Source organism: Podarcis pityusensis (genome assembly GCF_964106645.2).
Source record: "Podarcis pityusensis genome assembly, chromosome: 3".
Taxonomy (NCBI): domain Eukaryota; kingdom Metazoa; phylum Chordata; class Lepidosauria; order Squamata; family Lacertidae; genus Podarcis; species Podarcis pityusensis.
The window spans coordinates 57,448,255-57,475,178 of NC_138026.1; the positions used below are offsets into that span (position 1 = coordinate 57,448,255).

The following is a 26,924-nucleotide window of genomic DNA, read 5'->3' on the forward strand; positions in this document are numbered from 1 at the left end:
AACACACAACCAGATGGAAAACAATTTCCACATAAATCAAAATCTAAAACTAAGAATACAACATTAATATCACAGTTGAAAATGACATAGGTAAAAAATAACAGCAATTAAAAAACACACACAGCAAAAACGGAGTCCTCTCTGCCTAGCAACAGCAGTGGCAGCAGCAGTAATCCTTTATGGAGCCTGTCAGGCCCCGTCCTAGGCCAGGTGGTGAGTGGCAGGACTGGGGCCCTCAGTTGTTGAGCAGGGGAGCCAAAATAAATGCTCATTCATCCCTCATGCCAGGGGTAGCCAACACGGGACCCTCCAGATGTTGCTGGACTAGAACTGTCATCATCTATGCTGTCTGGAGATGACAGGAAATCCAAACACATCTAAAGGGCACCACATTGACTACCCTTGTCAAGATAGCCACTCCAGACTTCCATTGGCTCTAGCACCCTGCAGAGGCAACTTCTCTTGTAGACTAGACACTACCTGCTTCCCCTAGGAGCCTTCGGCTTCCACAGAACTGGAAAGGTTTGGTACAGAATGAGGCAAGTGGCCCGTACTGCGTGCAACCATTTAATTTAATGACCTGGAGAGTACATTTGTTGTTGTTTCATGTGAGTGGAGCCATCCTACAGATCTTTATTATTAGGTCTCTTTAGAGATGGGGATATCATCCACAGGCACTTTCTGTAGGCATTATATGGTTCTGTTTGATGTTATCAAAGAAACTTGTTTAAGCACATTGTTGAGGAACAAGAATTGGGACAAGCGCAATGAGGCCTTTGATTCAAGTCACCTGTTTGGTATTCCATTTGTTTGTAATGCTTTATCTCCCTTGAGGCAGTAATGTGATGTCTACATTGGAAACTGAGATAGTGGAATGAAACTTGGTATGCAGGCTTGGGGCAGTGTTCAGATGTAAAATGTAGATCCCCAGCTCTCTCTCTCTACTTGTCTCAGGGGACAAGAAGAATAAGTTGTAGACATTACAGAAATAAGATTACATGCTGTATCAGCCATACTTTACAAGCTTTTTGGTTTTCTTCAACTAAAGGGTTAAAAGAGAAAACTTGCAATGTCAGGTCTCCTATATTGTTTGCAAAAACTCTTATTTGAGCCATGTTTAGGGGAAATAGTTAAAAATGCATGTTCAAAATATACAAATACTTTATTTTGTGCACATCTGTTTTCGTCTGAAGTGCCCCACTTGGGAGTACTGTGTCCAGTTCTGGGCACCACAATTTTAAGAAGGGTGTTGACAAGCTGGAATGCGTACCGAGGACGGCAAACAAGATGATCAAGGGTCTGGAAACCAAGCCTTATGGGGAACGGTTGAGGGAGTTGGGCAGGTTAGCCTGGATAAGAGGAGACTGAGAGGAGATATGATATCCATCTCCAGATATCTAAAGGGTTGTCACATGTAAGAGGGAGCAAGCCTGTTTTCTCCTCCTCCAGAGGGTAGGACCTGAACCAATGGATTCATATTACAAGAAGGAAGATTCCGGCAACAATCAGGAAAAACTTTCTGACAGTAAGAGCTCTTTGACAGTGGAATGTGGTGGAATCTCCTTCACTGGAGGTTTTTAAGCAGAGGTTAGATGGCCATCTGTCCTGGATACTTTAGTTGAGGTTCCTGCATTGCAGAGGGTTGGACAAGAACCCCGGGGTCTCTTCTAACTCTACAATTCTATGATTATATGATTCCAAAACTACTTTAATCCTACTGGTGGCTTTAATAAGATTAAACCAACTTAAATGAAATAGTCATTTTTAAAATGTAAAATTAACAAAGCAATATATGTCATTTCCATTATTTCAAAAAGCATTCAGAGCCCACAGTTTTTAAGGTACCCAAAATAGTTTCACAACTTACAACAAAGATAACACAGTGCCATGAAATGCCAAAACAACTCACACTGCCTCCTCTCTGTGCAGTGAGAACTGAAGTCTGTCAAAATTCAAGTGCTCATATATTCAAGCTAGAAGACACTGTGCTTACTCGAGCAATTCCCCTGCCTTTGATCATGGCTTAAATATTAGCCAGGTTGATCTTTTGCCCTTCCTTCCAAAAAGAATTGTGGATAAATAAAGCTAGAAGCTTTTATCCAGGAAATAACGTTTGTTTCAGCCATCCAACCTGGCAGCAACAACCCTGGAGTCCTGCACTCAACTCCAGAGTAGATGGCAACTCCAGGAGTACCTGGCAGAGTCTCAAAGAAGCTTGGCACTGGTTGCATGATGATGAGCAGGAGGCTGAAAATTCCCTTATTCTCCCGCCTTCTCCAGCCAATTGGCAGGGGTGGGGGAGATTGACTCAGCTAGGCACAATACTTAGGGCTGTTCCATTATACTAAGCCACAAGTCCAACTCTTTTCACAGACCAGGAAGCTCACCACAAGTGGTTGGTTTCTTGGAACTCACACTAAGAGATCATAACGTTCTTTTCCCTACACTGTGTACTCTGCTACATTTAATCCTCACGTCTCACACCCCAGATGTAATGTAACTATCTAATGTCATATCAGATGTAATGTTCCTAGATCAGCTGGCTATGGTGTGTGGTAACCACATCCACACAGCCAACCTGCAAAGGCACAGCAGTTACTTAGTAAGAAATACTAAGCACATGGTCTTGCAAACATACATTGGAAGCGAATTACAGCTGCAGTATTAAGCAGTTTTTCTGATGCAATTTGCAGCAGTAACTGAACTTCTTCATAATGCTTAAATCTAAACTAAGATAAGAAACTATATATGAGGGGTATACTACACAATTACATAATGTGCATATTCAGAAATTATTGCTTTCAGTTGTGAAAACTGTGTCAGTTGTTGAGGATAATTAAAGATATAGATTTTGAACTCCTGCAGTTGATAATTTGTACTTCTTTTCAACCTGTTCCCTTATTTCCATCATGAGATGGTTAGAAACAATTTATTCCAATTTCTGTTGGAGTTCAATTTTTCTAGTAATCTTCATTGTGTGGGTAAAAATTGGCAAAGTGTTGAAAACTAGTTTTTGTCATCACAATCATACTTTCCTGACTTTGGAGAGAATTGAGCAGAAATGCCAATGAAATATATGAAACATTTTCAAGTGTCAGTAAAAATCCTGACAATATCTGGCAGGAATGGCAGTTTTTTTAAAAAAGTATTTTGATTAAATATGGAGTTGCCAGTTTTATTTTAGGAATTTTTAAATAAGAATGGCTTTTTAAAAATTACCCAAAATTGCAAAGAGAAAAAGGAAATTAATCACTTGTACCATGAACCAAAGCATCTGCATCAAGGTATTTGCCTACCATAGCAATATAGCATCACAGTTTGAGTCACTGCAATGGCTTAGCAGATGGCACATTGAAACCCCATTCTAAGCAGTTGTGTGCTGCCACAGCTAGCTTGAGATTACAGCTATTAACCAGATCACCGTGCTGTGTACTGTGTACTGAGATCAAAGCCTCTTATTCCTCAGTGTAGCTGGCAAGTGGAGCGATTGAGAGAATGGACACCATCCATTCAAAATGTAGCACTTTCAAAATCCATTGGCTTTAATTGCATGCATTTCTTGACACACTTAAGATAAAGTCCTGTTAAGTACAATCAATCTGTTACACACCTTGTTACACACACAACACTGCACTTGATGGGTCCACTGGCATGGGTGTGGCCAGGGGGCAGGGAGGGGCAGCTGCCCCCCTAAATCAATATAAATCAATAAAAATACATAGCAATCTGAGATTCTGCCCCCCCCCCCAAAAAAAAAAACAAAAATCCTGGCTAGGCCCATGTCCACTGGCATGCTTTTAATTTACTAAGCAAGACTCCCTTAACAGGATCTCTCCACAAAGGTCAGTCATGCCTTAACTGTTAAGTGATATGAGTATGCATTTCTGATTAAGAATGTAAGTAGCAGGATTATATTTAATTCCATTTACAAATCACTTACGGTAAACTATTTCAAAGCAATTAGATCAAAATCCACTTAGGCCAGCATTCCTTACAACCAGAAAAAGCAGGCAGTCTACCATAAATCAACTAGTGCCTCTTCTCACCCCTGTTGTAGAGCATTTAACCCTACAAGGTATTTTCCCAAAGCAGCTTTCGGATTTTGGCTATCTATGTCATATAACACTATGAGCTAAGATCAAAACTGATAAGCTCTTCCTTAAAAAAAAGCTCAATATGGCAAATAAAGGTAAAGGGACCCCGACCGTTAGGTCCAGTCACGGATGACTCTGAGGTTGCGTGCTCATCTCGCTCTATAGGCCATGGGAGCCGGTGTTTGTCCGCAGACAGCTTCCGGGTTATGTGGCCAGCATGACTAAGCCGCTTCTGGTGCAACGGAACACCGAAAACAGAGCAGCACACGGAAACGCCATTTACCTTCCCGCCGGAGCAGTACCTATTTATCTACTTGCACTGTGAGCTTTCGAACTGCTAGGTGGACAGGCAACCCTAGGATAGATTAACTCTGATTCAGTGTGTGCTCCTTGTGCTCACAGTATGTCTGCTATTGTGCTCACCACCAGTATGTATGCCCAAGGTCCTCTGCAATGAAGATTCCCTCATCTTAGTGCAGTATCACAGACACATATCTGTTGATTGTGCAGATCTGTTGCTACTACCAAAGTCAACTTAGGAAGTTTTACTGCATGAGAAATCTAGGTGTTTTCTCAAAGTGCATTTTGGCATCTGGACTGGAGAAATGTGTAGTAAAAGTGGATTTATGTAGGCAAAGCACTGAAGAACCAAATGTGAATGATAAATCTAATTTCTATCTATGTCTTGTCACTAATGTGGCTTAGTCCATAAGGGAAAATATCTGGATCTAATAGGGTAGAGCTACTAATATGGTAGGGCTGAGGCATAGCTATTTTTTCTTTTTTTCAAGAAAAAAAGGTGCCAGTACTCATCATGAAGTTGTTACAGTAAGTGCCATACTTTTAAGATTTTGGAGGGGGAGGGGAGGAAGGTGCTGGTACTGCATACCCTTGAATACCGGGGGGGGGGGGCACTGGGCTTGGGGGCTATACAGTGGTACCTCTGGTTACGTACTTAATTCGTTCCGGAGGCCCGTTCTTAACCTGAAGCACCACTTTAGCTAATGGAGCCTCCCGCTGCTGCCACACCGCCGCTGCACAATTCCTGTTCTCATCCTGAAGCAAAGTTCTTAACCCGGGGTACTATTTTTGGGTTAGCGGAGTCTGTAACCTGAAGCGTCTGTAACCCGAGGTACCACTGTATTGTATGGGAGCCTTCTGGGAAATCTCTCTTTCTAACTACATCAAACTTTCCCCTCACTGCACTTGTCCTACAGGCCCAGCTTGCCTTGCAATACAAGAAACACAATAAAAACCTATAATAAGGATGTAAAAAAACCAGCAACAATTATGCTCTTCCTGCCAGTTGGTAATATTTCTCCTGAACTTGGCTAGAGCACCAGTCCTCTTGAAAGAAAGAAAAAGAATCTACTGCAGGAATGTTGGCCAAGTGTCATCCTTCATATTAACTTTGAGAGAGTGATTCATGGCAACTAGAAGTTTACCTTTCACTGTACTTCAGAAACAAGATCTCATAAGTGCACTGCCTGATAATTGGTAACCCGACTCGCTACCCACAGATTTGCAGCCTTGTGCAAACAAAGTTCAGCTGACTAAAGTGACTATCCAAAATACAATACTCAAGTTAGCTGCTGCCAGATTCAGCTCCAACATAGTTCAAAAGTCCAACCTGATCTAGATCACTGAAAGGAAGAGAGGAAACATTAATTGTTTTAGTTCTATCTCATGCCTTATTGCACTTCAGGAAAAACGAGTAACAACACAATGGTTGATTTCACCAAGGATTCATTTTTAGCAGTCAGCCCCTATATTTTATCGCTCAGTAGTATGGTCATCCCATTTATTAAGAGAAAGAAGCTTTGTATCAGTTTTAAACATAAGCCACAAAAAACCTCGCATGAAGAATTTATTAGGTTCAGTTCATGGCTTGGAATTTTGCTGTGCCCTAGACCCTGGGAAAACTACTACTGGGTGGAGCAGATAGCAAGCACAGGACTAGAGAGACCAATGGTATGAGGACCAAGTTACACATTATGCTACTTGCATGATTGTGTTTAACATGCGGGGTTGGGGGAAGAAGCAGGATTGAAACTGTGGTGCCCAGGCAGTGGCAGCACCACAAATAAAATACTGGGGAGGGCATAAAAATGCATTTCTATGGGTGCCACTATCTGAAAAGCTCAGTTCAGTCTAATATTATGGCTAACAAATCAAAACTAAAACATGACAACAGACTTCTCCAACCTGGTACTGTCTGATGTTTTGGACTACAATTCATCATAATCATCTCTGGTCTTTGGTCATGCGAGCTGGGGCTGATGGGAGTTGTAGGAGGGCATCATGTTGGGGAAGACTACATTATGAATCTGGTTACAATTGCCACATAAAATAAAAAATACAGTTATAACACAAAATGATGTGACATGAAAAATGGCTTCCCTTCAAATAACTACAGGGGTCCAGCAACAAAGAGGTGAAAATTACCCATGCAACCCTGGTGCAAGCAGCATGTGCCTATTATACTATTCAGTTCAAACACTTTCAGAGGAGTGCGCTGGACAGGACAAGACAAAGCGGTTTGCAATGAGGACAAACTTCCAGAGCTTGAAATATCTTGATTAGTAGAACAAATGACTTCAAAACAAGAAAAATGGTGGTTCAAAGGAGCACTTTGGACCAGAATTCAAATCTGAAAGAAATGAAATGTTGACTAATGAGTTATTGAGAGTTAATGTGTTAGAAGGCCTATGTGGATTGCCAAGTACATTTCCAGTATCTTATCATGATTTATCGTAATCAGCAATGAGCTGAAACTACCAGACTCCAATTAATTTGCTTCCTATGTCAAATTGCACGGGGGGGGGGGGGACAGAAGGGTGGCCCCACTACAGGATATGAATACAAAGTATGAGGTAAAGAAAATGATCTACTGGCTCCAACATTCAGATTATAAACATTCATACGTGTTTAGTGCAAATCAATTACTTCTCTCTTTTACTGGCACCATTAGCTTAAATTTCAACTTAAAATCACAAATACAGAGCTACAGGTATGATTTAGGAATGTTGGATGCAACACAGTAGGCAATAAATTATTTGGGGTTTTCTTCCTAAAGTATATCTAATTAGAATTAAGACCCAATAATCTTAGTGCCTCCTTTAGACTAATTGGAACAACTCCCTCTCACGGGGGAGGTGTTAACAACTGCCCTTAGACTCTTGGCAAGTCCATCTCTGGCTGCCTTAACCAAACAAGGAGGAGAAGAGATATGTGCACAGGTGGTTATGGTTTTACATCTCCAAGTATCCCATCTACAGTACTTGGACTGTATAAATAGAAAAATGTCCACAGCATTAGGACAAACAGGCATGGACAAATTTGCTCTGCCCCAGCTATGGGAGTCTTCCCCAGATATTGGGTGCCCAGATATTGTTGGACTACAACTCCTGTTACCACTGACCATGCTGGCTAGGAAAGATGAGGCCTGCACCCTATCAGGGGACCCAAGATTTAGGAAAGCTGCTCAGTGGTGTCTAATTCAGAATGAATATGGACAACCTTAGCCACAAAGTCCTTTACAAATCAGACACAATGGGTGACTGTAGTGGACTTCTTCAACAATTTGTGGGCTAAGATCTAACAGTCCAATGAACTATATTTCCACGTTTCTTTCAGGTCTGCGTACCATACTCTGAAAAGTCTCATGTTTTTCTGTTTGATTCTGAAATCTCTTGTTTCAGTCATCAAGTAACCCAGTAGCATTACCGAGATAGGAAAAGTAAAGAAACAACAGTTAACTCTACTTTTTCCACCAGTATTTAGGTCACCATGATGTATGTATCAGGGCTGGTGGTTTCTTTTGCATTTAGAGAAAATAAGCAACCACCTCGTCTTTCAAATGTTTTGTATCCTTTACAGGAAATTACCAACAATAAGTTGGCTGTATCACATGCACAGAAATCCAATCTATTGTCTCTCTCTATCAACCCGGATCATTATTTTCCTTAGGCAGCCAAGGTCTGATACTACTTGATCACTTGACCAGTACCCCCTAACTCTCTGCCTTTTTCTCTTTTCTTCCTATCTGCTCAAACCAACCTCTACCTGCAGAAAGGTGAGACAAAAGAAACAGCATCAAAGAAAAGCTCGAGGGAAAGCATACAAATTATATATTATTCAGTGCCAGCTGAAAAGTAAACATTCAGTGTGTGTCACAGAATTAGGTTAAAGGTGGGAAGAAGGGGAGAGGAAATTTGCTTTCCAGACCAAATTTTAAACCCATATGATTTGAAAAGGTCTGGCATTAAGGAAAAATAATCTAAAAAGAAACCCAAAATAAAGCAAGAAGCATAGCAGAGGTGAAAATTGGAAGCTCAGTGGAAACTGTGCAGGAAAAGCTTTGTTTCCAAATACATACACACCAGAGCAAATGAAGTTGTGTTTCTAAATAATTTCCAGCTCATTTACACTGCAGTACTGTAGTGACAATCAGGAGCATTTCATCAACCAGCTAGCAACAGTAGATATGCAAAAGAGAGCAGGCTGGAGATCCAACTGTTACAAGTGTGCAGACTTTTTAAAATAACCCCCCCCCCAACCAACCAGAAAGTCTAACGTTCAGATTTATTACCTATATTAGCAAATATGCAAATACATTTTTTTCTGTGTCTGTTTTGCAAACAGAACTTAAATATGATGTAGCTAAATGCAACAACAACAAAAAAGTTTTGCTGCCTTATTATTTCTCAGAAAATGCTGAGAGTTAACATTATCTAATTATGCAAAACTATAATACAAAAATTGATTTCTTGTTTGCTGTATTAGTTCTATTTTTATTATAGGACAGTTCTGAATTGCTTCGCCCCCTTAAATTAGATTTTTAATGAATATTTCCCAAAGAAAAACAATTAAATTAATTATAAAGAATGCAAAAAATTTCAACCTGCATAGGTATTTTTCAGGCATAACACAAAACCTAATTAAGTAGAATGCAAACCTCATTCAGTGGTGATATTTCATTAAGCAATGCATGGAAAACTTCAAATTGAACTTAAGGTAAGTATATAATACCAATAATTCAAATCGAAGTGGCCAGATAAATCCAAGTAGCTATGAATAAAGGGATGAAATATTAAGAAAGTTCTACTAAAAGTCAGTTTGCTGTTTCCCTGGTTTTTCTGTCACATCTACCTGGAATAAATTATCCCAGACACTATGGGTAGCCAATTTTGGACTACAGATGCCAGCATCTTTGACCATTGGTCATGTTGGCTAGAGGTGTGGCAACTGGAGTCCAGGAACATCTGAAGGGCACCACCTTGTCTACTGCAGCAATAGACATTGACATTAGGCACTGCTGCAGTACAGTTTTTAAAAATCAGTATAGCATAAGACAGCAGAAGATAAGTCATGTGTATCCTTTTTGTGTTTGTGTAGTGATTGCAGGAATCATGGGGTTTGAATGACCTTATATTATATACAGTAGCAGCAGTCGCAGAATGACTTCAACATATGCGAGCAGTGCTCATGAATGAAGAAGGACAGTTGAATATGATAAAGATCACCACAGGGGCATAGGTAAACTGTATCAGCACAGAGGCACAGGTAAGTCTGAACCTACTGAATATTTTACGTTTTTCAAAGGTATCTTCAATTTCACCAGCTCTAACCACTATTGGGGCTTCAGTCTTTGCTTAGTGAGTTACTTGTCCATACATGTTTCCCTCTGTCCATCCTGCAGACAAACACAACACAACAGGGACCTGAAGACTTTCTTTACAGAATCTCAATCACTAATTTCACACAGAAAATATTCTGATTATGCAGAGATTGTGCTTTAATGCACCACAAATTACTGGCTGATCATTATACTGCAGGACAGAATTGCTTTCATTTTGTTGTGCTATATATGCCATGGGATTAACTGTATGTCAAAAGTGGGGTCATATGGAAAGAACCAGACCAATAGCCACATCTAATCTAACATGTTTCTTCTCATGTGATCCCACCAGGGCAGGGTTGGGGGCCTCGGGCTTGGGTGGGTGGTGCAAATAGTGGTTCTCTATCCATCCCTGGAGACTCTTTCAAGTCCACACGCCTCACTCGCTTTGCTTCAAACCCTCTGCAAGTGCTTTGGCCTGGCTGAAATGTATTCCTGAACATCAGTATTACCTTTTGCTTGCCTTAATGGAGGATGAAGAGACGTGCATGTAGAAATCTCTAAAAGTTTTGCACAGCTGGAATTTAGCCTGCTCTGCAATGTTAAGAATTGCACATGTTGCTGTGCTTACCTTTTACCTCCACCGCCCTCCATCATTGGCATGACCTAGAAAGTTCCCCATGAGAGAGTGTGGCTTTCATGCTTTAAAAGCGTCCTCAACCCCATAATAGGATCACCAATTACTGTAGCATCCTCTGGTCCTGAATATAGTAGAACATGATTGTGTTTATTTCTGTGCCATGGAAGGTTTCCACATCTGAATTTCTGCAGGAATCATGACTCCCATTTTTCACAAAACTAAAAATTGGCCCTAAAATGGGACATGTTTACTGACTTGAGGTGGGAATTTTTTTGTCATGTGTAGCCTCATCTTTTGCTATCTAGATGTTATAGAAAAGTAGCACTGCTGTTTGAATTGCCAGAGTTGGCATCCTATGGACTAAAGCTGCAATTTACTGCTCATTTACTCCACAGGAGGCCCTCAAAGTTCAAGAACACCATCTCTAGTCAGAGGGCTATGGCCAAAGGATAATTATACCCCCAAAGAGGAGGGAGTGGGTAAGAATGTCTTAGTCTCCCAGGCCAATTAGGTTTAGCTTTGAACTCAATGGTGATTATGAGCCTAAATTGTATGTAGATAACATTTCTGCTATTGACAGAAAGATAAAGTAAGTGGTGAATGAACCCACGCTGAATTATTAACGTCACATTAGAGAAAACAGGAGAGGGTAGAATCTCAGCATTTTCTCCTTGATGTGTTGCTGGCAGTCTAAAAGAAGGAGAGAGTAATAACTAGTTAGTCTAAGTGATGGCTTTATACCAGACAGTAATAATATTGTCTGGCTTTTGTAGACTACTGCCACACTGTTCACATCTTGCGCCTGGAGAAGTTTATTTGTTCAGTTGCAACTGAAATAACTAGCAGAGGGGAAAACAACAGCCACTCTCAACATCCTCAACATAAAGAAGATATGCACTTTATTGGAATGAGGAAGTTCCCTGCCAACAAGCAAGGAGACTTCTGTCTTCTCTCACAGGAAGGCAGATTTTGAATGGCGCTTCAATGTGCCATCTCTTCTTAACACAGGCTTCTGAAGAAATATCCTCCCACTGAGGCAAATAAAAGCACATGAAAACTTTAAGCGCACACTGTTGGAGGGAGGGAGAATGAAAATATATACATTTCTCCACATAAACTGAAGGATGCTATAGAAATAGTGGTTACTCAGTTTATGGGGCCCAGTAAAAAAACAGACTCTCCAAAAACTGTAGTTCCCTTAATGGATTAATATAAAGATTTATATATTAACACAGTACTTAATTAAGGAATTAGGATTCCTTTGATATAGGCTTAGCTAAATATTACCACAACCTGCTTTACAAGGAAAGACAATTATTTCCCATTTCAGTCACTACATTGGTGACTGCATATATTAGCAGTTTCAAATTTCACACACAGACACAAAGGTAATACACCACCATATATATATATATATAGAGAGAGAGAGAGAGAGAGAGAGAGAGAGAGAGAAGCTGAAGCAGTATGTGTCAAAGGGATTGATTCTCGCTTTCATGTTAGGAAAGAAAATAGTCAGGCATGATAACTACTTAGAGGGTGTAGTTGGTTAGGGCGTAATGTTAGCGCCTAAATGCTGGACTGGAAAATGTCTGTCTTGTTTGTTCTTCATGAGACAGCCACTAATGAAACATCATTCACTGTCAGGCAATTTTTCTTTTCTTTAAATATAACCTGTCTAAGGAATGTAGGTTTTTTATATTTTAAAAAATACAAGATTTCTAAACCACATAGATAAATGACCAGAAATGTTGCAAAATTCGAGAGGTAGAAAGTCTGTCAACCAAACTATGACTGACAAGTTATTATGTCCAGGCCTTGATTCAAATCCATCCCAGACATTTCCACTTAGAAGCCTGATCCAAAATTCATCCTCCTTTTCTCTCCTGCATAATTTAAACACCGCACAAAATATAAGCACAATAACTTATTGTAAAGTGGTCAAGAGCTACAATTTTGTATTCTGCGCTTGCCTAGATATTACTGGTTTTGAAACATTCTTAAGAACTGTGTTGGGTAAGCATCAAGTGGGAACATAGAACATGACAAGCAGCTAGAAAATTAATCAGTGGAGAATCAATATTCAAAATAAACTTGAAACCATGGGCTTATGTAAAGAGAAACAATGATACAATGGAGAAAGGGCAAATCTAGCACCACTGAAGCAAAATGTTATGAAAGAAGCAAAGTGGCATTGGAACTCCTAGAGAATTTGCATGGGGTGGATGGATGACACACAGCAGTACTGGACTACATGTACCAATGGTCAAAGCCATAAAATGAACCTCAATGTTAAATAGCTCTCAAGTCAAAACACCTCTAGCCAAAATTTAAGTTTCTTTCCCACTTCCCATCTGTTTCATTTGCAAAAAGGGTAGCAGATAGCCACTGATAAGCTCTGTAAAACGGCCCTTGCAATTGGCAATTTTGCTGAGAGGTAGGCAGCAGTAACAACTCCGGCAACCATCCTAGGCTTTGTTTGGGCTGTCTTGAGAGTAGGGGCTGTGGAGCCCCACAGTTAGCCCTCAAAGCCTACAACTAGCAGAGTTAGAGGAAGAATAGGTATTCTTCCCAAAATTGTTTAGCTTCCCTTAGGTCACTTGAGTTGTTTTGCATGGCAGCACCCTCCCAATTTACTTTAAATCAGCACTGAGGAACCTGTGGCCCTCCAGGTGTTGCTGAACTCCAGCTCTTTTCATCCTTGACTTATAAGTCATTCAGGCTACAGCTGGTGGGAGCTACAGTCTAACAACATCTGTACAACTCCACATTCCCTACCCTGTTTCAAATTCTGCTTTGGGAAAATTTGTTAAAAACTCTTGATTAGAAAAACAACAACACAAATAGCCTACACTTGTAGTAAAACAGGACTATTCTTCCAGATTATGTTAAGTGCAGGGTTAGAAAGCAGGCGGTATAAAGTATAACAAATCGCATTTGTTTTCATTTTCTTCTGGGCACATACAATAAATCTTGAGTACGCACATTTTGAGTGTTTATTTATACCAATAAAAATAGCACTGAAAAATTAACAAACACTCTTTGTAATTTTTCTTCTACAGTAAATCATAGCCAAATAAAATAACGCAAATCCAGATGAACTTCTTAGTCACATATTTCACAGCTCTGTGGAGCTGCAGCGCTAACAACGTAATGAGTTATTTTGAGAAGGCCCTTTCTAAATGAACAAGCATTGTTTATTTGTCCTGTATCAGCACTTGGAAAGACTTGGAGGAGCTCAAGACCCCATCTATTTCCCTCAGAACAACGGTCCCTTAAAAAGGAATTGCGCAAATAGAATAAAACAAAATCCATCCTGAAGGTCTTTTACAGTCTAAACAAGGATGTTAGATGACGATGAATTAGCTCTCAAAAACTGCAGAACAAAAAGAATGACAACCATTCCAGTTGCCTACAACAGAAGCTATACCATTAGGTTTGCTGGCACACCATTCCCGTTTGCTGCCTCCTCTAAATAATTTTGTAGCATTAGGAATTGGAACCTAAGTTTGCTACTTTCCCTCCCCCCTTTATCTTCCCCCATTCTTTTGTGTACAATGCCTAGATTGCAAGCGTGAACCCAAGGACTTCCTTGTTTTTAACGGGTTTTATGTAACCTGAAAAGCTGGGTAATAATGCTTTAAAGATATGAATAAACCAAGTAACTTGAAGCCACAAACCCAAAATACTTACTTTGGTGACTATATATGCAAGGCAGTATAACACCATTGCATGAATTCATGTGGCAATGCAGCAGGCACTGCTCTCTAAAGGATGTCTGTATTTGCTGGGAAAGTAAGTCGTAGGGTTGAGCTGTAAATTAGTTGTCAAAAGCGCAAAGGCCTCGAGAACAGATTTATATTTCTGTCCCAGTTCGCCTTCTGATGGCTTCTCTTAAGGAAGATTTAGACCAATATTGAGGTTAATAAATTGATTTGTGAGCCCTAGGTTACTAGCGACAAATTAAACAAGTTTATAATAGTCTTTTCTGTCACACCTAGCCATAATTACTTAGTGGAGCATACCAGGAAGCATTTAATAATGTAGAATAAAAAAACATATTTTAAGGAAAATATTGCCTTAGGGTTGTGATGGCCAACTGCTCCCCCCCTTCACCAGATGACTTTATTATTGGAAAAGAAGGAGTGCTGTTGTACTATTCCTTTTGCACCATTGAGACATCAGCAGTCTCTCATTAAATGCACTCAGTGTGAAGATACTTTGCAAGTGGTGCTGGGGCAGCTGAGTAAAAGATTAACATTTTCAGCTGAATATACAGCAGGAGTAGCCAACATGGCATGCGCGCGCACACACACACATGCGCACACACACACACACACACACAGATTTTGTTGGACCACAATTCCCATTATCTTCGGATATTGGCTGTGCTGGGTGTGGCACTGGGAACTGTGGTTTAACTACATCTGGAGAGTACCACATTGGGTACCCTAGATATCTGATTCACATATAATAGAATCATAGAATTGTAGATTTGTGAGTGACCCCCAAGGGTCGCCGAGTCCAACCCCTTGCAATGCAGTAATAACCCCCTGCAATATCCTACTTTCTCTCTCCTTATCTGCTGTATAATTAAAAGCAACTTCAACCCTCCACCCAGCAAAGGAAATTTTCATCTTTCCACAGCCTGGGTTTTATTTGATCTCCCCTATTACTTGGCAAATCCCTACAGGTTTCTCTCTGTGTTAAATGGCTGATTGTTAGTAGGTGCCTATAAAGTAGTAGGTGTCTATAAAGCATCCATAGAACCCAGCCTTTTGCCTTTCTAATCCTGTCAATTAACAAGACACGACTATATGTTCCAGTTTTTGACTCTGAATTGCACGTTTTGTGTTTTGTATATATGTATATTTCAATTAAAAAATTCTTTCCACCACCATCTAGATTAGAAAGCCACTTTCATTTCCAAAACAATCAAAATTTCAATAAGAACAGTTATGAAACAAAATGGCAAATTTGGAAACCTTCAGATACACTACAAAGATTATATTATCAGGATTTGAACTTTGTAGCATGAGCTTCTCTCTAAGGTCTTCTGAAGCAGTATCATATGAATGATCATCTGTGTCACCTCTTTTACTGCTGGAGTAGAGTCTTTGGATTAATGTGCTCAATACATTTTCTTGCTACAGATACCGCTCTTCTCAGAAATGTGATCTATTGACTAGATGCCCACACATCTGATAAATCACTGTGGTCTAAATGCAGCTGGGGCTCTCCTCTTGTCTGGAAGGATACAAACTGGGAGAAAAATCTGTAAATGTATAGAAGACATAATACCCATACTCTTCTCACCTGCACTGATGAATGGCTTTCCAATGGTGTGTGTATGTAAATTAAATTAGGTCATTTTTATCTACTTGCATGCAAAGGAGATACTCCCATTTTTTATCATCATGTTCGGATTGCTTTCTTGCCATTATAGGAGACTTAAAGAAAGGCTAAATGCAGCATTTAACCACAGTCTCAAATATTAAAGATATTTGTATCCGATGTGAGTTTTACTACCAGCTATAGAAATCTTCACATGCATCACTTTCTAGGTCTCTCTAGCAGTTCTAGATCTGAGGCCCATCTTAAATTCCAAAAGTAATCCCTGCTCTAGAAAAATCTCTAAAAGGACTGTGCAGTTCTGCATTATTTTCATGTATTTGAAGTGTCAACTTCCTTGCAGCTTTAGCCACTTTCATACTCTGCTTCCTCTCTAGGACCTCAAAATAAAATAGCATAATCTTCATCTGGATCTATTCCCTAACAGAGAGCCAGACTTGACAAATGAGGGTGGTGGGGAGTCCAACTTTTTTGAAAGTTGAAATTCAGTATTACCTTCACAATGACCCTCTGAATTATAGATGCCAATCTGTATAGTGTATAATGCTGCAACTAGCAAGACATATTTATTAATTTATTATATTTATTCATCACTTTTGAGTACAGGTGTCAGGATACCATAGCAAAACAGCTTCCCTCCCATCCCCTATGTGTGTGAACTCGGACCTTTCAAAACATGGTAGTAAACTCCCCAAACTCAATGACAGCAGCTGTTAAGCAAGTACAGTGGTGCCCCGCAAGACGAATGCCTCGCAAGACGGAAAACCCGCTAGACGAAAGGGTTTTCCGTTTTGGAGGTGCTTCGCAAAACGAATTTCCTATGGGCTTGCTTCGCAAGACGAAAATGTCTTGCGAGTTCCTGCGGGTTTTTTTTCATCCCCCCCCCCTTTTTCCCAAGCTGCTAAGCCGCTTATCAGCTGATCCGCTAAGCCGCTAAGCCACTTAACAGCTGATCGCTTAGCCGCTTATCAGCTGATCCGCTAAGCCGCTTAACAGCTGATCCCTTAAGCCACTAAGCCGCTTATCAGCTGATCCGCTAAGCCGCTTAACAGCTGATCCGTTAAGCCACTAAGCCGCTTATCAGCTGATCCCTTAAGCCACTAAGCCGCTTATCAGCTGATCTGCTAAGCCGCTTAACAGCTGATCCCTTAAGCCACTAAGCCGCTTATCAGCTGATCCGCTAAGCCCGCTAAGCCGCTAATACTGTAGCGCTAATCCGCTAAACCGCTAATGGGCTTGCTTCGCAAGACGAAAAAACCGCAAGACGAAGAGACTCGCGGAACGGATTCTTTTCGTCTTGCGAGGCACCACTGTATAAGGAATAGATAGTGTGCATCTACTTCTTCAGACTATCTATCTATAGATTGTTTGAAGAAGTGTGCATGCACACGAAAGCTTATACCAAGAACAAACTTAGTTGGTCTCTAAGGTGCTACTGGACAATTTTTAATTTTTTTATATCTATATTTCAACTGCGTCAGACCAACACGGCTACCTACCTGAATAAGGAATAGATATTTATTTTAGCTAAGAACGGTACAGGCTTAGCAGCAAGAACAAGCTCCAGAAATCAAGATTCCAAGGTGCATCCGGAAGGCTAGAGGTTCATAAGCAAACAGTACGTACAAAGATGGCCCAACAGTTGACATACCCCTCACAACAAGCTTTGAATGATGAGGCAGGGCAAGCTCACTATGGCACTCTCCAGCCCTAAGGGCCTACTGCATGTGCACACATGTGCTCTTTCTGGGCAGGTGCATCGTATCTACGAAGGTGGTTCTTGGTTCCAAGACTGTGTCCTGCCCCTCTGCCTCCAGCTCTGCTGCCACCTCCTTCGAACTATGATCTGGGAACCAAGCCAGTATGTTTTAACTAAGCCAAACTGTATAAATATTAAATTTATTCTGTGGTTATTTAACTTTACTATTAATTGAAGATTTATCCACTGATTTTATATTTCACTGCCATACACTGAAAAAAATGCATACATTAGTACCCAAAACTATGATACCCCTGCTGAACATTGTCTCTTTCAGAATCTATTTATGGCCACAATCTAGTGCACAGTGAAAGCCTGTCCCACTGTATATCTTCTCACTCTGTGCAGTGTGAAGTTGCTGTTCCAAAACGCTGCAGCCTGGCTTTTGAACAGGGTGCCTTGTAACGAGCATATTATCCTGGCTGTTGCCATCATTAAGTTACGTTGCTTGTTCTGGCCTGTAAAATCTTTACAGAATCTGCCATCAGAGTGCCTTCAGAATTGTCTTGCTTCCCTATATACTTAGGCTGTCTGAGAAAGCTCTCTGGTTGCTGCAGCCTCATGAGATTGAATTGAAGCTGCAAGTTGCCCTTTTGATACTGTAGCCCTTTAGGAATTTTGTTCCCAATGAATCATAGCAGAACGACTTGTCTTTTAGAGTTTAGACAGGTGGTTAAATTGCAGACCATGGATACTGGTATGTCTCAGACCCAAATTCCCAAAGAGATTATAACGACAGGTTGATTTTGAATTCAACTAAGAGGAGAACTCATCCATGCAGTTCTGTTATGGATTCCTGCATACGGAGAATTCCCATAGGCTCAGCAGATTTTGTGATGAAAGTTTTTTGAAGGCAAATCAGTTAATTTAAAAATGCTTCCATCTGCCAGATCTAAAATCACAGTCAAATCAGTTTAGCTGGGCTACTTGATAAATTATGGTATACTGGATGCTTAATATCACACTATTTAATAGATCATTGATGGCCAACTTGTGGCCCTCCAGATGTTTCTGGGACTCCAGCTTCCATCATCCCTGACACTGGCCATGTTGACAGAGGACGATGGGAGTTGCAGTCATCATTCCTGCTATATATATAACCATTTTATGGGGGGGGGGGTGTATCTATCTATCTGAGTGGAAAAGAAATCACAGAAAATGGTTTGAAAATGTCAAAACATTAACTGCCATATCAACATTGTGTAAAGTTCATTTTCAATTTATTTTAAAATAAAAAAATAGTGTTGTCTTCAAAGTAAGAACAGCCTGCAGCAGTTTTCTAACATATCCCTCCTAACAATTTAGCTCCACATCCTTTGCACACTAAAAATAAACCTTTGAGGCCCAATAAAAAATGTTTGGCAAAATCTAGCTCTATAATAAAGCACACCAGGCTATGTATTAAACTTTCATTGGATTTCAGCCAGTATATTTTTGAGATTACATAATCAAGATAAGGATATAAATGGCTACTAGCCCCAATGGCTACATTTTGCTTCTAATTCCAGAGGCAGAATGCCTATAAATACTAGTTGCTGGGAATTACAGATGGGTAGAGTGTTGCTATGCTGATGGCCAGCTTACAGGCTTTCCGCAGGAAGCGAGCAGCTACACAGACTAGATCAGCTTTGTCATTTGATGCTCAAGTTAGAAGTGCCTTTTCATGGCTTTATTAAGATCTTATTTAATGGGTTTACAATGGAAAGAGAGGCTATCTGAAAAGGTATCTGGAAGACACAATACATTTTCCTGAACATAATTTCCAGTATTGTTGTAGGACAACGGTGGAAACTGATATACATTGTTTTAATTTAGACCCACACCATTACCCAGCCTCATGGGACTACGAGTCTGGGAGAAAACAAGTATTGATAAATGACAACAGAGCTAACTTAACACGTCTGAATCAACTTTTATTCTTAAATTGTATTTAATCCAATCTCCAGAGGACTGGCTATGGTGATGTAAGAGAAACATTCAGCTGACCTAATGGGACTTCCCTTTTCTTATTGTTTCACCTGCAGCCCCCCATGAACACTCAAAATCTCCTCCAGTGAACTGGGGAAACTTCCTGAGCAGAAATCGGGGGGGGGGGGGGGGAGAGCAGGGAATAGAGAAGAAGGTTAAGTCCAGTCATGAGACATTGGATGACACCTTTAAGCTTGATTTAATCCAATCATTACTTTATACATCTCATTCATCAATAATATACTGGTGATTTCTAAAATTACAATAACTTCACCATACTTAATTGTGTCTGTCAAACCATAGCAGGCTCAAGATAAGAATAACCAATATTTCCAGAGCAAAACACTCCATTCCCCTATATGCCATAATGGAAAATGGAGGTAAAATGATTATTTTTCCATTCTAACTCTAGTGCTCCAATCAAAAAAGTTACTTCCAGCTTCTACTTATGTTTGCGCCAATGCCTAAAATATTTAAGAGAAGTGAGAACCCTTTAACAGCGGGTGGATTTCAGCAAGTGTCATCTGATCCAAGGTTGACACATGATTCCTAGGGTAGCAATAACATTGTGTATTTCAAATTTCAGGGTAGTAGTTTGTCTAGGGCAGAGACACAGAATAGGAAATTCTCAAGGCACTTTATCTTCAAAATAAAGTGTTACCAACACCAGGTGTCCCCATTTACCGAGATACAGCTTATTAAATTCAGCACAGGAATGTTTGCAACAGTTGCTGCTCAACTTTTTCAAGAACTTATTTTTTTCTCCTTTCAAAATTAAATATAGCTCACCTACCTAGGGGAGCACCAAACTGACTACTCCGCTAAAAACAATGATCCTCAGATAGTTCATGAGTTGCTTTAATTTTGTGACTTGCAGAATCACAAGTGCCTTGTGCTTTTGATTCCCCACAATTAGAGTGAACGTTGGAAGTGGAACTTGCGGCGAGATCCGTGAACTCCAGGGGGAAGGAAAGGCACAGAGGCTGCTGTGAGCTACACAATTAAAGTGACCCATGAAAAGGCTCAACATCTGTAACATCACAGCTGTTGAGATTTCTCCTGCTAACAAGCAATGGAACTGTAAAGGCAGCTTGTACAAAACCACTGCTCTTCTATTTATAAGACCACCTCTGACACTGGGTTCTCATGCAACTTTAGAGTTGAGTTGGAGATACAGCAACACTGTTCCTTCTTGGGCCACCTACTAATGCGAGAAAACGAATTCCTATTCGGCAGCTCAGGGGTGGAGAACCTTTTTGGTTCAGCAAGGCCACATTTCCCCACACTGAGGGCCAACTTTGAGAGGTGGGCAGGACCACCCACCTGTCAGCTATATGACATCATGATATCATTGAGTGATTGGTGAGTGGCTTGTCCCATCAGTGTAGGTCCAATGGAGTGGGTGGGGACATAGAGACTAATCATAATTAAACGGTGCATCAGCTGACAAGCGGGGAGTTCAACCCTGCTTCCTGCAGGGACTCCCTGGTCCTGAATGGGGTAACTGTGCCCCTGAAAGACCAGGTGCACAGCCTGGGGGTCATTTTGGACTCACAGCTGTGCCTGGAGGTGCAGGTCAATTCTGTGTCCAGGGCGGCTGTCTACCAGCTCCACCTGGTATGTAGGCTGAGACCCTATCTGCCTGCGGACTGTCTCGCCAGAGTGGTGCATGCTCTGGTTATCTCCCGCTTGGACTACTGCAATGCGCTCTACGTGGGGCTACCTTTGAAGGTGACCCGGAAACTACAAATAACCCAGAATGCAGCAGCCACACTGGTGACTGGGAGCGGCCGCCGAGACCATATAACACTGGTCTTGAAAGACCTACATTGGCTCCCCGTATATTTCCGAGCACAATTCAAAGTGTTGCTGCTGACCTTTAAAGCCCTAAACGGCCTTGGCCCAGTATATCTAAAGGACCGTCTCCACCCCCATCATTCAGCCTGGACACTGAGATCCTGCACCGAGGGCCTTCTGGCAGTTCCCTCCCTGCAAGAAGTAAGGTTACAGGGAACCAGGCAGAGGGCCTTCTTGGTAGTGGAGCCTGCCCTGTGGACTGCCCTCCCATCAGATGTCAAGGCAATAAGCAACTATCCTACTTTTAAAAGACATCTGCAGGCAGCCCTATTTAGGGAAGTTTTTAATGTTTAATGCTGTATTATGTTTTTAATATTTGATTGGGAGCTGCCCAGAGTGGCTGGGGAAGGCCAACCAGATGGACAGGGTATAAATAACTTTATTATTATTATTATTATTATTATTATTATTATTATTATTAATTATATTCAGGTGTGCCAATGATTTCTCCACAGGCAACTCGTTTGCACACCCAAACTAAGCAGGACTGAACTCCCAACAAATTAGCTGGTGGGTGGGGCTTTAAATTCTGCTTTCTGCAGGGATTAGTGCATGGCTAGATGATCCAGCCATGTACCAGCTCCATATCTGACATCACATCTGATATCAGGTGTGGGGCAGGTGGGTATCATCTGAGGGAAATGGGCTAGAAGGCTAAATGTGGGGGAATGGAACTGGCAGTCCATCCAAATTTGACCCAAGGGTTAGAGGTTCTCCACTCCAGCTGTAGCTCTTTCCCACACCAGCATTAAGGTTGCTCAGAGTTGCTAGTCTTTCTGCAGGTCTAGGGCTTTTCACATGATACCACTGTTGCAGGATGGAGCACTGCTGCTTGTGATCTCATGTATCCCAGCCTGAATTGTATGTTTGTCAGGATTTCATCAATCTCAGGAGATGGTAAATAAAAACCAATAGGCTAGCTTGACAAAGAAACAGACTGGGGTAGAAGAATGTTCTCTGACACATGCAATTCCTAGGTTTGATCACCTTTTTAAAGTTTATTTATTTAAATGCTTAAAGAATAAATTAAACTTTTCCTCCTTTTCCCCCCATGCAACTCCCTTTTCTGACAAGGAACTCTGAAATCACATTTTAATTGTTTTGGCTATGATCTTCTTATGAAAAGCTACTTAAGTAAACCAATATGTCGTTCCTGAGCTATTCAGTAACTGCTTTTCTGGGGCTACAGATGACCACAGCAGGGACGAGAAGGAAGTGAAACTCCATTCCACAAGAAATCCTCTCAATTCAAGTCATTGTGAATTAGGGTGGGGGTGGGGAGAGTGACTGGTTTGCTAATGTCGCCTGGCAAGTTCATAGCACAGCTTGCATATAAACCTCCAGCTACTTGGCCCACAGCATATACTCTTAGCTACAGCCATGCACCAATTCTCTTAGGGTGGGGGAAATCCCCTGTAATAGAATAAAGGTGCCACTTCCCTTTGAGAAATTACTACTGGTTGAATTCTTAGCTGAACTCTAAAGCCAGGACAGGTGATCTAAACATATGGGTTGCAGAAAGAAAAAAGCACATTCTAAAATTAGGTTTTAGCAGTACCGTATCACAGTAAATCGAGAATAGACTCTAGAACAAACAATACCTGCACACTTGGTCCGGGTGATAAGCGGTGGACCTGGTTGACCAGTGCCACCTTCTCCAGGTCTGGTTAGAAGAACACGAATTTCATACTCTGTGTCTGGGTCCAAATGCCACAGCTTGTAAGTTGGTGCATTTACAGCATGGGTTTCTGTCCAGGTCCCAGTTGTCATATGGTATTCCACTTCTTTTAGGATAATCGGCCCATCTCCAATAATGGAATTTGCATTCAACTGAATCAGCAAGTAAGTTGGTCCAACTCCAAGCAGTTGTGGGGGTGCTATTGGTCGAGGTGGTTCTGTAAGACACAATTATAAGAGCTGAGTCAGAAAGATAAATATTGGCATAAGGCCTGAATCTTAAATGAGTAAACAACAGCAATGCAAGGAAGTATGTGAATATTTAACACACATAACTAACAATATCAGCTGATAAAAAACATGAAACGCCGGAATATATTTCAATACTTCTGTTAAATTGCCTTTAGTACTAGGGGACCAACAGAGAGAATAAAGTATAACAATGGAGATTCTGCCTACAGTAGCATTGCCTAGGAGTGATTTACTTCAGGAAGCAATTAAAAGCAACACACACTTTCCTGAATAAAATGAATCCACTAATAAACACACAGGCTTCATTTTCATTCCAGATGGCTCATATTTTGGCTAATTTGTTTCAGTTAATTAGGCATCAATGCTAAATTCAAGGCACACGGGGGTTTCACAATCAGCAGTATTGCAACACAGCAAATCCAAAAAGCTGGATAGACAACTAGAAAAATATCTAACCTAAATAATCTATTAGGATATCTCACATGTGTTTAATGTCTTGAAAGAAACGCTAGGGAACATTAAATAACTCCTTCCTTCTGTGTCTACTGTATGAACAACTGGAAGTAAGCCCCACAGGAAATTCATCTACTGCATCAAAGTCCAGAAGGCTGATCTTATTGTATTTTATATCGTAAGCTAGTTTGATATATTTTGTGAAAAGTGGAGAAGATAAATAGTATATCTATATTCAAAAAATCAACAAAACAACAAACCAACAACCCTATTTTTCCAGGTACTTATTGTATTAAGGGTCATCTCCAGGTGAAGATGGGGGAGAAATGTGCACTTTCTTGACTATGCTACCACTCAGTGGATTTGTAACTGGCTGACTGACCCAAAGGGTGCTCATCAATGGTTCCTCTTCATCGTGGAGAAGAGTGACTAGTGGGGTGCCACAGGGTTCTGTCTTGGGCCCGGTCTTATTCAACATCTTTATCAACGACTTGGATGATGGACTCAAGGGCATCCTGATCAAATTTGCAGATGACACCAAACTGGGAGGGGTGGCTAACACCCCAGAGGACAGGATCACACTTCAAAATGACCTTGACAGATTAGAGAACTGGGCCAAAACAAACAAGATAAATTTTAACAGGGAGAAATGTAAAGTATTGCACTTGGGCAAAAAAAATGAGAGGCACAAATACAAGATGGGTGACACCTGGCTTGAGAGCAGTACATGTGAAAAGGATCTAGGAGTCTTGGTTGACCACAAACTTGACATGAGCCAACAGTGTGACGCGACAGCTAAAAAAGCCAATGCAATTCTGGGCTGCATCAATAGGAGTATAGCATCTAGATCAAGGGAAGTAATAGTGCCACTGTATTCTGCTCTGGTCAGACCTCACCTGAAGTACTGTGTCCAGTTCTGGGCACCACAGTTCAAGAAGGACACTGACAAACTGGAACGTGTCCAGAGGAGGGCCACGAAAATGGTCAAAGGCCTGGAAACGATGCCTTGTGAGGAACGGCTAAGGGAGCTGGGCATGTTTAGCCTGGAGAAGAGGAGGTTAAGGGGTGATATGATAGCCATGTTCAAATATATAAAAAGATGTCACATAGAGGAGGGAGAAAGGTTGTTTTCTGCTGCTCCAGAGAAGCGGACACGGAGCAATGGATCCAAACTACAAGAAAGAAGATTCCACCTAAACATTAGGAAGAACTTCCTGACAGTAAGAGCTGTTCGACAGTGGAATTTGCTGCCAAGGAGTGTGGTGGAGTCTCCTTCTTTGGAGGCCTTTAAGCAGAGGCTTGACAACCATATGTCAGGAGTGCTCTGATGGTGTTTCCTGCTTGGCAGGGGGTTGGACTCGATGGCCCTTGTGGTCTCTTCCAACTCTATGATTCTATGATTCAATGCAAAATGAAAAGCAACCATTCTTCAAAATTCTTTTGTGAATTTTGCAATGTAGTGTCTTGTACCAAAGAAAATAACATACAAAAATGCATTATATTGGGGGTTATTGGATGCAAAAATAGCGCTTAGATGCTGATGCATTTTAATGAGGATGTTTTACAAAACATTTGCAAAAATATGGATAACTGAATTTAAGATCAGAAAAATGAGAGAAAGTGAGAAAGTGAAATTTACCAATCATTCCATTCCCTTCTCCAGGACTCTGTGATCTCCTAATGATTGGCTAATATGGTTGGAATGGTTTTATTTGCTTATCATTTGAATAGATCTTTCAGAATCATAATTAAAAACACCTACCATTCAGCTTTCATCTACTGAATAAAAAGCAATTGTGTTGTGTCATAACTTTGGACAAACATATTTGGACAAATAAATAAGCTGAACAATAAGCACAGTCTTTCTCAGGAAGAAGCATTTTTCCAGCTCTAGATAGAATGGCTACCACCTGCTCTTCTTTAGTTATTTTTTCTCCCGACAGGGTTGGCAAAGAGGATACAACTGTGGGAGTCAATGCCCCACTTTGTCCTTGCCCCTCTCCAGCTCTATGTGAGCAATGCAAGGAAGCAATATTGGAATACTGTTGTAGAGGGTAGAGGACTCCCAGTCCTATCTGTTCCAACCAAAAGTGGGTGTTACACTAGAAAAGGGAAACCCACCAACTCTGGTTGCTTCTTCCATACTCTGGGGTCCTTCAGTCCTATCTAAGGCACAATTAAAACAGTAGTTCCATACAACACTTAATACAGTGCTATACAGCCATTGTTTTCCTCACACCCATGATCTTTCTATAATGTTTACTCATAAATAAATCCTGGTAAGCAACCATCCCCTGCCACTTGATTCAATACCTTCCCCTTTGCAGGTTTTTCCTCTTTCTTATCATTTCTTGCTCAGCAGGTGTACATCAGAGTGGGGAACCTACATCGCATTGTTGTCATGGGGATTAAATGAGGAAGGGGAGAACCATGTATAGGCCACATTGAGCTCCATGAAGGAAAAAGGTGGAATATAAATGCAATGCAATGAAAGAATGAATGAATGAATGAATGAATGCTGCGGCAACCAGTCTTAGTGGATCTTGGCATGCCCACCAGCCTAGGTGCTACTGTCCTGGCCTGTTGGCCACTGCTGCTCTCTGGGAACACCCTGGGGTGCAGGGCTCTGGACTTTGGCCTGACAGTCCAGCTCTAGCTACGACACTGTGTGGTATGTCCACATTCTACTTTCTCTCCTATGGTGCAATACTTTGCAAAAATATAATATCAGAAATTGAATTGGGATTTGCTGAGATAATCCACTAGAGCTTGTTAATCAACCTTGTGAGTCATAGCAATGGGATAGCAAGCTAAAAGATGAGCCCCTTCTGTCTCCTTAAATTAAGAGTTGCTAGAGGCTATATACATATAAAGCTGTCATGGAATATACATATGAAAACGGTGCAATATAAACCCAATGCCTAACAGCCTCAGACTTTGCCCACTAACTTCTGTTTAAAGATGCAAAAAGTTTCAGGTTACTTGCAACAGGAAAGTAAACTCTGTAATTTTGAAATTATAATTGGGGAATATTTGATAGCTCGGGTTGTAGAATAAGGAATGAGAACCATTAATAGGAAACTTAATTAGGTAACATCAGAAAGGTTTATCTGGTATATTGGGACTGCATGCTTCAGTTGTCATTTAGTGTACTTTTGGGATTCTTAGTTACACCACACCTCTGGCTCTGATAGAGTATTGTGTTATGAAGAATATTAATAATGCCGCTCAACAATTACTGGTTCATTTAATAAC

The 26,924-nt window shown here is 40.9% G+C and overlaps 1 protein-coding gene across 15 annotated transcripts in view; it reads right to left on the bottom strand.

Annotated features, from left to right (window-relative positions):
- Nucleotides 1–26,924, bottom strand: part of PTPRK (protein tyrosine phosphatase receptor type K) — a 333,584-nt gene that overhangs the window by 106,448 nt on the left and 200,212 nt on the right. For all 15 annotated transcript variants that reach the window (XM_080999488.1, XM_080999496.1, XM_080999492.1 and 12 more), the window contains exon 7: nucleotides 22,889–23,182. In XM_080999488.1, coding sequence (XP_080855614.1) covers nucleotides 22,889–23,182 — 294 coding nt within the window. The remainder of the gene's footprint in view (nucleotides 1–22,888; nucleotides 23,183–26,924) is intronic.